This window comes from Pelecanus crispus, chromosome 9 (genome assembly GCF_030463565.1).
Source record: "Pelecanus crispus isolate bPelCri1 chromosome 9, bPelCri1.pri, whole genome shotgun sequence".
NCBI classification, from domain to species: domain Eukaryota; kingdom Metazoa; phylum Chordata; class Aves; order Pelecaniformes; family Pelecanidae; genus Pelecanus; species Pelecanus crispus.
The window spans coordinates 31,725,398-31,738,221 of record NC_134651.1 but is presented as its reverse complement, the minus strand read 5'-3'; the positions used below and the strand labels follow the sequence as shown (position 1 = coordinate 31,738,221).

At 51.9% G+C, this 12,824-nt stretch overlaps 1 protein-coding gene across 1 annotated transcript in view; it reads left to right on the top strand.

Annotated features, from left to right (window-relative positions):
• RABL6 (RAB, member RAS oncogene family like 6) overlaps nucleotides 1-3,178 on the top strand; it is a 62,132-nt gene extending 58,954 nt beyond the window's left edge. Inside the window, exons 13-15 of the mRNA XM_075716648.1 lie at nucleotides 379-556; nucleotides 2,305-2,357; nucleotides 2,981-3,178. Coding sequence (XP_075572763.1) covers nucleotides 379-556; nucleotides 2,305-2,357; nucleotides 2,981-3,178 — 429 coding nt within the window. The remainder of the gene's footprint in view (nucleotides 1-378; nucleotides 557-2,304; nucleotides 2,358-2,980) is intronic.
• Nucleotides 3,179-12,824: the final 9,646 nt, after the last annotated feature.

Here is a 12,824-nt window from a genome sequence, read left to right as displayed (position 1 = left end):
GGTGAGTTTTCAGCCTATTAGATTTGATTTTCCCAAAACAGATATGCCTCTCTAGGGCAGTTAGAGGCTGATGTTGTTGCGCTAACACAGTTGAAGGTCTCATTTAATCTCTTTACATCAGAAATTTGATTTTGGTAGTGCAAATGTTATCAGAGCACACTTTCCAGTACCAGTGCTACCAAGACATTTTACCAAGGCAAGAAATAGATAGAGTTTATAAGATCAAGGGCATTGATTTCCAGGCAATAACAGCTCAGTTCAGCTACCACTGCCTTCCCTCCTCCCCACCTGCTGACATCTGCTGTCTTTGTATACAAAACGCTTAGTGATTTTCAGTTGAAAGATTTGTCTGTGTTGTCTGCCTTTTCTTGTCTCTAGGATGAATTCCCGGTCCGGGAAGATCTCTCTGAAATATCCGATGATGATACCTCGTTGGCAAAGCCATCCCAGCCTGTGAAATCAACAGTCCACTCCTTTAAACTGAAAAATGACTCAGATCTCTTTGGTTTGGGTTTGGAAGAAACTGGTCCCAAGGAGAGCAGTGAGGAAGGTAAAGGTCACACCTCATTTCCACTCTTGCTGATTTTGTTTGTCAGGCATCTGTTTTTTCCAAAATGGTTCTAGGGTGTAAGCAAACCAATTTGCACTAAATAAAATACCCTGTAACTTCATTCAGTGCCCTGTGTTGAGTCTTTAATGTGGTTTAACACAGCATAAATAACTTACTTTAAGCTTTCCCCCATTGTGGGGGGGAGAGCTGGGCTCCTCCATGGCATCAGCCATGTATTATTTCTGTCCCAGCTGGAAGCAGGCGCACATCTTTCACAAGCTGCTTCTGTATAAGGCTTCCTGCTTAGCCTTGCAGGCCTGGGAAGCGGTGCTCAGCATTGCAGTGTCCACCCCCTCAAGAATCTGGATCAATTTGCGCAAAATGCTCTGACTTACCCTGCCAATTTGCTCTTCTATTTTTGGGAAAGGTGGGGTGGGGTTCTGATTACAACCTAAGCATTCCTCAGGCTTTTTTTTTCCCCCTTCCCCTGAGGGAACAAATCTTACTCGCACAAATAATTTCTCCTGTCTTGGCATTACTGCAAAGCAACTTCCTATAGATCTGCCCCTGATGTCACCATGTAAGATGAGAAGTTAAAGACTTAAGGGGAGAAAAAGCTGTAAGCAGCACCAGAGAGATCTCTTTGAATAGCTGTTCTGAAAGTGTAAGCAAGGTGTCACAGGCTGTGATGGCTTCATCGGCTTGTTGCTTTGAGCTGCTGAATGGCACAGCTTGAAATAGCTAGAAGTGCATCTGCCAAGGCCCAGGTCAATAATTTAACTTCAGTTTAGCATCTTTAGTAATTCAACATGGGTTTCTCCTATCTCCTCTTTCTGGGATAAATATAAAAACATGTCTTGGTAGTCAGTCAGTTGGAGCTTGACCAGCAATTAGACTTCTCCATGGCTAAATTGTATTTACAGATCAACCAAGGAAAAGAATGTGTAGGTAAGATTGACAATCAAATGCCACACATGAAATGTGGTGCAGTTATAAACCCTCCTGTGAAACAGCCAAGTAGATATTCTCCTGTTAAAGGAGATCTTGTGCAAAGGCAGTGGACGTTCAGCAGTCTAATTATCAGCCAAGTCATCAACGACAATAACCTGGGACAAATGATTTGACAGTGATGGACTCTGGGATTCATTCGATACTGTGAAAGTAGCCACCCCTGTGGAGCAGGGCTGCAGCATTGATGCTTTGGCCTTGTGGTGATATAATTTCTATACACAATTTGAACAACAGTGAGTACTAGCCTACTAGGGTGCTCCCATCTGCTGAGAGTGTGTCCTGAATGGTCTTTCCATTACTAGCTCAACTCACAGAAGCACAAACCGTGCCTGCTGGGATTTCTGTCTGCCTTTGAATATGTAGTGGTCAGAAGGAAATTGTTCCCAGGAGCTCTTCTTCAGTTCTGGAAATAATAATCTGGTCCCCAGTTTGGCCTTTGGACCAGTCTGTAGAGCTGGTCTCTGCATTTGTTTCTTAGTAGCTGTGATACAGCAAACACTCAGGTCAATGTTCATAACACAGAATAATATAGATAATAGATAGATGTATATGGTTAAGTTAGGGTGTGACTGCTGGGGCATGTGTTGGTTTCTACAGGGGTGCAGTTTGTTCTGAGGAGTTGGGATTGCCTTTGCACATGGCTCCAGGATGGAATGTTTTGTTCTCAGAAATCGGGGCAGGGCAGAATTGCATCTCTTACAGTTTCAATTGATTAAAAACAGTGTTGGTTTTTTTTGTTTGAGCAGATAAACAACCTTCTAAGGAGAAAAAGAAGAAGAAAAAGAAAAGCAAAGAGGTACTATTTAATTCCTCAGAGCTGATTTGCCATATTATCTACCAGCCAAGGAGATGGGTGGCCTTCTACAGCGTACTCTGTGTACCTGGTGGACTTCCTTCCATTCTCCCATCCTACAGCCAGATCTGTGCCTCCCAAGCTCTGCAGACCATTAACCACTTCGCAGCTCAAAAGCAAGCTTTTAGAACAGTTGAATTTTAAAAAGGCGGTGTGTGAGTTCGTAAAATACAGGACTAAATAGAGCAGTGCATCTCTGCTGGGCTGAATCTGTTGATAGTACCATGACTTCTTCCAAGCAGAGGGGTTTCCCCAACAGACCTAATCTCAGAGGCAGCGAGGGAAGTCTGGAGGAGGCTTTGTCTTTGACATTTCTGCCTGTCCAATACTGTGGTATTGTCAGCACAAACTGCCTGACGGACCACTGCCACATATAAACCAGATGGTCTTTCCTCTCTTGTGTCCAAACACGCAGAAGGGTCTTCTGGAATTAACTCCAAGACAGCCTTGGTAGTAGATGCTTCATTCTAAGTAAGGTTCCTTTCAAAGCCAAGTTTCAGGGCGATGTATGCTGGGTTACTGGCATGCTCAGAGGATTTACTAATAAAAATTTTCTTATTTTTCAGGAAGAGGAGAAGTCTGTGAAAAAGAAGAGCAAACACAAGAAGAGCAAAGAGAAGGAGGAGAGCAAAGAGGAGAAAAAGAAAAAGAAGAAGAAGAGCAAGGAGAAAAACAATGAAATAGATGAACTTGAGGCTTTTCTTGGAGGAGGAGGAGCCAGCATGAGCAAGCCACGAGGAGGTGGGGACTATGAAGAGCTGTAGGCTGGCCACATGTATGTGCAGCGGACTCTTCTATCGTGGCTGTCTCCATCTTTTCTTATGAGTCACACCAAGACAGGTGCAGATGTGTAGAGCTTTGGCCATTTGCCATATATTCTCTCAAAACAGAGCTGGCAAAACAAAAGCTTTGCATCTGTGTGCTGTTCTGGTGCATCCGTTACACAATGAAAATCCAGCTGAGATGTACTTGAGAAAGGGGAAAGTTCAGGGCACAGTTCCCAGGCCCACTTCCAGGCTGTCATTTTTTCTCCTTCCAGAGATACCCCGTCAGATAGCTGGCAGGGTGTGGGAGGTGAAGGGGACCTGCCTCCTGCTCCGCCCCTGCTATGTTTCACTCCTGCACACCTGAAATTCCTGTCTTGTTAAGAGGAGTGCAACAAAACATGCCGCATGAACGCATCGTGCTCGCCTGTCTCAAGTCTTTAACTTTTTATCCTTCCTATTTTTTTAATGAGAAAAGTGGTATTGGCCATGGCTCGACCCAGCAGTTGATGAGCTTTAAATCAGCTATGGTACAGCTCTCTATAACAGCAGCTGCAGGGCCAGAGTGAGAGAGAGTGCATGTGATTTTGGAGTCCTTTGAACGGGACCTTTCTGCACAGCAGCTTAATTAGCACTCACTGGTGCTGCTGTTGGAATTCATGAAGTCCCATTGATTTCCGTGGCCCCAGTGTCTCAGACACTACACGTAAGCTGCTATGCAGTTTGGGAAAACAATGCAAAATGCAAAGCTAACCTGAAAAAGAGAGAGGAAAATCAGTGCTTTTCTGCATTTCCCACCCTTGAATTTGCATATACTAGAATCCCCTCCCTTCAGTACCTCTCAGGGACATGACTCTCATGTAGAAATGAAGATATCCAGAGCTTCAGAACTGTCTACAGGGAAGTGTTAGTATGGCAAGGCATTTGCTTCTCAGGCATTTTACAGTCACGCTGTCAAACACCGTCTGCCTCTCTACACTGAGAGGGACAAGCACTGTAGCTCAGACAGCGTCCTTCCTGGTCCAGCTTCTGTCAATACTGCAGCCGTGTTTACTGGGCCGAGCCTCCCAGCAGCCAGTGTGCTGCCTTTCCCTGCCCCAAGTGAAGAGCCTCCTCCTAACCCATGAGTTTGGGAAGCCCTTTAATTTTTGCTTTGAACTTAAACCCATGGATTGATACCTGCTCAGCAGGCATCAGTTGCCATTGGATGGGCACTACAGGCCAGCCCTTCGCACTTGCCTGTGTCTCAGTGAGCAGCCCCTGTGTTTGATGGAGCTTGTTAGTTCTCCGTACCCCCTTCTGTTTTGGTTCTGGTGTCCCTTTCACAGCTCAGACAGTGAAGCTCCCTCCAGGTTCTGTGCATTACATTACCCTGTTGCTTGCAGGTTGATTTGACATTTGGTTTTGTTCCTCCTCTCCCATTTTTGTTGTAAAATGTCAACCATGAAATCCAAACTGGGGTTTCCTTCTACATTGCTATAAAGTAAGGTGTTTTTTTGATCTGTTATCCACTCCAGAGTTGTCTTGACCAGCAGGCTGTTACCTGCTCCATTTTTCTTTTTCTTTCCCCCAGCCCTAAAATGCACTTGTAACTGTTTCCCTCTAAAACAAACCAGGTTTTTTTGCTGCATGAGCAGTATATTGTTCAGGTCTGTCTGCCATTAGCCATTTACCTACTTCTCTGAGCATTACTACATTTCACGTGACACCGTAGGGAAATTGCATGGGACAGTTCAAACTTTGCATGTCTGGGGAGGAAAAAGTGGATTGGACGTGACTGGTTTGCGGCCTCTCTTGCAAAAAGGCAGGCAGGTGTTCAAGCTTCAGCTGGCTGTGTTCCAAAAGCACTTCTGTTCTGTGAAGATTTTGGGTCATGTTCCATTTTGCATCCAAAAAAAACTGGTACAATCCATTCTGACTATAAAGCTCTGTTCTACAACTGCCTATGCATATCTTCTTCTCTACTGCAAGCATGTCCGTCTGGGCTCAGGCGCTGCGTGTCCCTCCAGGACTGTTTCACAGAAGGACATCCGGCTGCCCCTTCCTCATGCTCTTGCATTCTTACACTTCATGGGACAGGGCACTAAATTAAAAATAGTTTAAAAAAAAAAAAAGAAGTTGAACATAAAACCCATGAGTTCTTTCCCCAAAACTGAAGTCTGTCCTGAGAGAGATGTTGTTTCATGCAGCATAAGGGAGACGGTGTTTTTGTTCAGCTCTGCTTCCTTGCAAACAGAGCTCTTGATTAGCAGAAGGCTGTAGAGGCGCTACATCCCCTGGAAACACTGATATTGGCATTGGTTTGTCTTTCACCTGGGCCAGACTTGACCACTGTAGGAGCCTTTACACTCCCTGCAGCTTGTGTTCCTTGTCAGCACAAGGAGCTGAGACAAAAACAAGCAAAGATGAGTCATTATGTTCCAAAATACTCCATTAAAAGAGAAGAGCAGATGCGGGAGCTCTACTTATGCTAGAGCCCCAAGAGGGTGTGTGGCATGTTTTAGCTTTGGCAGCAAGGCCAGAGGAATCCCACCCTGTGGGCATGGAGCATGGAAGGCAATAGCAATTAAAAGGTGCTTTTTAGACTTAAACTTCTCCCGTTTTTGGGGAATGCTGAACTGGTTAGGGATACAGCATGAGGTGTAATCCAGTGCCAGCAACCATGAGTGAGGGAAGATAGAAATAGACCTTTTCTGAGCTGGGCTCTCCCATGTCTCCCAGTGTTTCGAATAAGCTAAATATAAAAAGCATGTGTACGTGCCTGTCATTATGGGGAAGCTTCTGCAGGATCACATTGATATAAATAGTTCCTGTGAGCATCTCTAGAGGTACCAGTGTATTTGCTTTTGGGTTTTATCAGTCATCCACAAAAAAAAAAATTAAGAGCTTGAGGCTAAGAAGCTGCGATGTCTTGCAGTTAATGCTGGCCAGAGCTGCATGCTGTACAAGGTCTCAGTTGGTTTAGAGCAGCAGGAGGGAGAAGTGCAGATTTATTGCTGCATTTGTAGTCTTCCAGCTGGGCCTGGTTCCCAAGCACAGCCAAGAGGAGCCCTGTCCTCAGGGGCTGCTGCTGGAGGCACACACCTGAAAGCTGTACTGCCCGTGCCCTGCTCCGCACCACTGGCTGGTTGAGATCGTGGGGCCCTTGGCCACGATATGATTGCATCTTGGCTTCCACTGTGCCAGTTTGAAGCCAGAGCATTCATGGTAAGTCATGAGGTAACTCCAAGGTCCCCTGTTCCCACCCACTGTGTCTTCCCAGCTAGGATCGCTCAGCGGTACAAGAGCTGCCTGATGAGCAGCCTCGGTTCGCTCAAGCATCAGACTGGTATGGCAGCCCTCCAGGAGGAGAGGAGACTAGTCTGCCAGAGTCCGTGTCTGCTTTGTGGACAGCATGTGTAGTATCCCAGCTGGGACAGCCGGAGCTGTGCTGCTAACCCGAGACATGAATGGGAGCTGTGCACCCAGTGTTTATTTTAGGGAGTGTTCCTTGCTGTATCTGTCCCTGGAGTGGGACAATCCAGTGTGACAGTTAGCAGCTCCTGTCACTCTTGGCAACTCCTGGCACATGACTTGGTGTGGCTGCTGCAACGAGACATGGGTGAAGTCATACTCCGAGAGCAGACTGACGTTTTGATCTCCGCAGGCTTCATAGCAGGCTTTCTGTGCCGGCATCCCTGTGGCTCCCGGGCTGGAAGCTGATGTTAGTAAGACCTTCTATCTCACCTGCACCTGAGTGGCCTGGAGCTGTCAGACTCCTCCGTGCTTGTACATCATCTCCCCAAGGATTCCTCCTGTGCAAAGGCAGCATGTTCACAGCATCTTTCGCCCAAGTCTTAGCACAGGTGTCTGTCCCTGCTTGCTAAAGCTTTTGCTCATTCTAATCTGTGTTAGTGGCTGTCACAAAACTTATCCCTGCAAGAGAATCAAGCTGCTTAGCACTGCTGCTGAGCCGTGTACCCCAGCCCTGCATGACACAGCCTGTGCAAAAAAGGACCATGTCTCTTGATACCCAACCTATGGCTTCCTCCACCCCCTTGTGGAGGTGGTAGAAACATAGCAGGTAGAAACATAGCACAAGGACAGAGTGACCAGTCCTTGCAGTTCCCACCACCCCCAAACCAGCTCAGTTTCTGGCATCCCTGTGGGAAACTGTGCATCAGTCTTCTGCCTTGAGGCTCGGGAGCTGTCTGATAATTGCCATCTAGATTTATTCCTGGCCAGTTTATGCTTATTTGTTCCTTTGCCAGCACTGTTGTTTAAATACTGCTCACCACTCCTAGCCCTGTGCGGACAGGGCTTGTGTCCCTGCTCTGCTTTTGTTCTGCTGGACAGGCTGTCCCCTGGCTGTGTTAGCAGCCGTCCTTGGCACTGGCTCCACTTTGAGTTCATCTTTCTGTGGCCATGCCAGTCCAGATGAGGTCATGCCAGAGCTGATACTTAATGATTCCTGTAGAATACATCTCCTGCTGCACCCCGTGATGGGGATGGCCTTTTTCACAGCTGTATCCTGCTGAGGACTTGCAGCTAGCAGCTGGCTCACTAGTGTACCAGGTCTTCATCGTTCCCCATGATTTATGACAAGGGCCGCATGCAAGGAGTGCAGTGATCCTGCCCTTTGAGGGATTCAGCTTCACCCTATTTCTGTTGCTCCCATAAGGTCACAACAAGTTTTTCCCTAGCTTGCCAAGGCCCGGGGTGGGAATTTGCTTCCTTCCATCCAGCAGTGAACATGAAAAAGTTATTGAAACTCGGGTTTTAGCAGGACACAAAATGAATGTGGGAGCTTGCAGGTGCTCTTGGAGGAGGCCTGGCCTGCGAGCAGCTGCAGGCTGCTGGAGGTGCTGCAGGACCAGACAAACACCTGGGCTGCGACAGGCCCCAGTGCAGGATGGGCCAGGCAGAGTTGGAGGGCTGCGTGCAGGCAGGTGGCTGGGCTCCGGGCAAGATGTCTAATGGGTGTGCTGCCTGCAGCTTCCCTGCAGTCGAGGGTCCTGCATCTTGGAGAGACTGTAGAACTTGCCTGTCCTCTGGGATGCCCCTGAGCTTGCAAATGAGTGATTCTGGGGAAGTCCCGCAGTAGGATGGGCTTAGGGACTGGTTGCTGTAACCTAGCAACAGTCTCAATCATGGCATAAAGTAATTAATCCTGTGTTGGCTCAGTCTGCTGCTTAAAGATACCAGGGCAAGTGGTTGAGCCTTTTTACTTGTGGGTTTGCCTCCAAAACAAGCCTTCGGCATCTCAGGCATGTCATACGTGTTCCTGGCCCTAGGGCAGCTCATGGTCAGTATCCAGTCTTCATCTTTCAACCACTTCACAGGGAAGTTGCTGAGCAAAGGTAAATAATCCCCTGGCACCTTCAGAGAGCTGTCGTGGCTGAGCCCTGTGGGTCCCGTAGGCTCAGGCAGACCTTGGCCAGGTGAGATGTGGCGTAGTTGGCTAAAGCTGCGGGTTCAGGTGCGGAACAGCCTGCAAGAAACCAGGCACCATTACGGGTTAGAGCAGGAGGTGTTATCTGTATGCACGTGTGCTCTGCTCGGAGCTGTATGTGGGATACTGCCACAGGGCAACAAGCCAGCCTGTGAACCTGTAAAACTCCTAGTTATCTCCAGATTGTTGGCAGGCTCTGCCTTACAGCAGGAGCAAGGAGGGGAAACAGTGGTGTGGCTTTCTGTCACCACAGAGGGGAGATGAGGGGAGGAGGCGGCTGCTGTATCTCGCAGTGGCAGGGGACACCTGAGAGATGCCGGTCTCCCCTCTTCCAAATGCTCCCTGCTCCAGGATAGCGTGTGTTGGCATGGGGGAGCTCTGCCTGTGCCTGAGATTTGGCCTGGGTGGCAACTGCAGACGGAGACCATGCTGGCGTCTGCCGACTGGCTGTGGGAAGGAGCCAGCAGGCTGGGAAAAGAGCAGGCTTTTCCCTGGAGCTGGCAGGAGAAACACCCCTTCTTGTGCCATTGGCAGGAAATGGCTCTGTGGAAGGGGACAAGGTGGTGGGCTCCCAACCTGGCCTTGCTGCCTTGAGCACTGCCCAGTGTTGGAGTCAGCAGCCCAGCACCGAGGAGGTCAGTTCATGCGTCACTGCAGGGGCTGGCAGCTTTGGGGGATCGTGTGCAACTGATGGTGGCATGCGGCATCGCTTGGGCAGGCTGGAGTGATGCCCGGCAGCCCTGCCCAACACTGGTGCTGCCTGCCCTGCCTGGGCTGCCAAGGCACAGCTCCCACCTCACACTGGTGCTGCATCCCGCTGGGAGAGCAACACTGGGATCCCTCTTCATGGGGGGCGAGGGCACCCCAAGCGGGGTGTCTTCTTGCCTCTGGCACTGCTGCGGGGCAGCGGATGGATGCCCTGTGCTCAAGCTCAAGACTCGTTGCCTGCTGGCCTTTGCGGACCAACCTGTCATTCCCAAGGAGGCAGGCAGAAATGTGGGGTTTATGACCCTCTTTACAGGCAGGGACCCTAAAGCCAGCAGCTGCTTTACAGACTTCACACTCACCCTCTTCTGCCACCGAAGGTTGGGGGCTGCAGGGCAGGCTCCAGCTCCCTCCCGAGCCCGTGAAGTGGGCAGCAGGGCCTGGCTTCTCCCTTGTTTCAGAGCTGGGGGAAGGGAGATGATGCGAGAGAAAGAGGAGGAGAGAAGCTGGAAGGAGGGGAGAGCCCCCTGCACCCAGCCCAGGCATCACATTGACATCAGCCAGCTCGGTTGCTCCTCGCTCAGGGAAAGTAAGAGCATCAACCCGAGACAGGAGCTGCGGGGTGCCCAGTGGGCAGCAGCGAGGGGCAAGCAAGCGGGCAGGCAGGCAGGGCAGCAGCAAGCATCCCATCCCAGCTCTGCCTCATTCCCAGCTGTGGAATCCCCATGTTGCCTTGGAAATGGGGGATTCCACAGCAGCTTGCTGTGGTACTGCCTGCAGTGGGGTGGGGGGAGGGGAGAGGTCTTCCCCTTGCCCATGCCAGACACTGTCCTGCCCTGTTGCACCCTGTTCCCCCAGGCCTGCCTGTGCTGCCCCCCATCTCATCCCTTTCCTGCAGGCAGGGGAGGGGGCATGAAGGCTGCCAGCCCCTGGCTCTGGCCACCCCAGAGCCACTCCACTGGCCCTGCAGTTGATGCTCTGTTCCCCAACAGGCTGCAGTGCACTGCCTGCCTTGGCTGCGCACACAGTGAGAATGGCAACTGGGGAGTGATGAGCCCAGGGCAAAGGGAAGATATCAAATATTAATCTCTGCTGTAAATTCAGCAGCATGGGAGGGAGTGGGCCATTGTGCAGCATCCCCGACACCTTCCCGGTGCCATCCATGTTGCACGTAGGTCCCCAGAGGGGCTCTCCCCAGGGCCCTTGAGGGCACAGCAAGGTGCTGGGTGCCCATCATCCCCATTTCCCATAGGGTGGCCGTAGGTGGGTGCCACAGCCCCCCCATCCCATTTTGGGGTGCCCCATGCCATTCCCCCCGTGCTGGAACCCTCGGCCTGGTAAACACTGCTTCAGTGGCTGCAGCACCCGTGGGGAGTGACCCAGCAACACGCTGAGCGCAGGGGCTGGCAGCCACCGCCTGCCTGGCCAGCCCCTGCCCACCTCCCCTTCCCACAGCATCACAGGCCACGGGTGGCATGGCATGGATCCTGTATCACTCTCAATGCTCAGTACAGAAACCCGACCCACTCCTACAGCCTGCACACTGGGGTCACACGGATGTTTCTGCTGTGTTCAGGAAGCCGAGCAAGACCCAGAAACCGTCTCCTCGCTTGCCTCACTGGAGCAGCTTACGCTCGACTTGAGTCGCGCCCCAGCCCCATTTCATGCCGAGCCATCACCCTGTGGGTGCAATCTCCCTGATGCTGGGCTCTGTCTTACGGGTGGCCCCAAGGACAGGCTGGCGGCTGCCTGCACCGCGCTGTCGCTTCCCATTGCGGTCCCTATGCTGAGCTGCCCAGCCCGCGCAGGGTGTGCTTGCCTCTGTCTTGACTTGGTGCCATGCCTTTGGGGCTGCCCAGCCCTTCACCAACAAAAGCAGCATCAGAATCTCTGTGCCAGGCAGCAATAGGTCCCGAGCTGCTAGTGGGGATCTGCCATGTCACACACCCACTGCCCCAGACAGCCCTGAGCACCCACAGGGCAGCATTAACCTGTCCTGTCACCTGGGCTTGCAAGGGCATCCTGTGGGAGGCCAGCTTGGCCCCTGTCTCCCCAGGCTGGGTGTTTTCAGGACCTGCTGGCTGCTTGGCATCTGCCAGCCTGTCAGGTTCCGGAGCATGACCAGCACCGGCCTGGCTGCCTGGTCCATCAGGATGAGCAAGTGGGTTCGTAGCTTCAGCACAAGGCACATCTATCTGGGTGAGGATGCACCATCTCGCTGTCTCAATAATTAGCCCAGCACGTGGCAGAGGTGGACATCATTCCTTTGCGTTTAATGTCCTTCAAATTATTTTTCCCCAATTGCTTTCTGAGCTTCTCTGAGGAATCAGCTCCTTTTGCTCCCTCAGAGTGGGCCATGCTGGGTTCCCCTGACACCACCGCACCAGTGCCCCAGTCCCGCTGCCAGGCTGGGGCTGGGGCAGTCCTGGGAAAACCCCTTTATTGGAGGCCTTCCCTCGCTGCCTGTCTGGCCCTGCCTGTAACCTGCTTCCCCAGTGAGGCTCTGGCCCTCCTGGCAGAGTGATACCCCATTTTTCAAATGCCCAGAAAGGTCTTTCCAGCTTCAAAACTGCCCCATACTTGCACGGCCAGAGCTGTCCCCCTCCACCCATGTCCACATGGTCACCACCAGGCTCCCCTGTCCCTTGCCACATTGCTGTGGCTGGGCAAGTCCCCACTCCCTCATGATGGGAGGGCTGGAGCCAGGAGAACCCTCAGCTCAGCAGGTTTGGGGACTGGCCTCTGCAGTCATGTCCGGCCCAACTGGGGTCAGCGACCCCGGGGCACTTGTTGGGGGCCGCACTTTGGGTGGCCCCTTCCTGTTCTGAGCTGCACCAAGGGGCACAGGAGGCTGGTGCTCAGGAGATTTGATATCCTGAGCCAGGTGGGTGTTGAACAAGCAAGCAGGGAGAGAGCAGGGCTTCGGGCCGGGCAGGCTCTGCTGGCTCACCCCACAGCTGCTCCCTGGCGCCTGCAGGGATGTGCTGGTCAGAGTGAGGCACTGGTGACAATGGACAGGAGAGCTGGGGACAGAACAGGGCTCTTGGTGACACTGTCACCAGGACCGGCAGGACGAGGTGCCTTTGAGACAGGGGAGGAGGCATCCAGGTTCACTGCAGCCACGACAGGACGGGTGACCTTTGAGGACAGGGGTGGTGGGTGGCCAACAGGCACTGCCTGTCTGCATCATCCTCTGGCCCTGCATTCCCAGCTCTCTGCGCGGCCCCAGTGGACTGGTCCTGGGGGAGGACCAGTGATGTGAGCCCCCATGTGCCCCCCCAAGTTGAGGTCTCTCCTGCTTTGGAGCTGGCCAAGCACCCAGCATCACCACAGACCCCAGTGTGACCTGTGCACGTTGTTCCTCTGTGCCTTGGTTTCCCCCTTGGCCGAGGCATGGCAGAACCAAGTCTGTCACATGCACTCAGTGACTGGGGACACACTGCATATGGTGACAGGGAGATGCACAAACCAAGCCCTCAGCCCCAGCCTGTGCTGCCCACCCCCATCCTC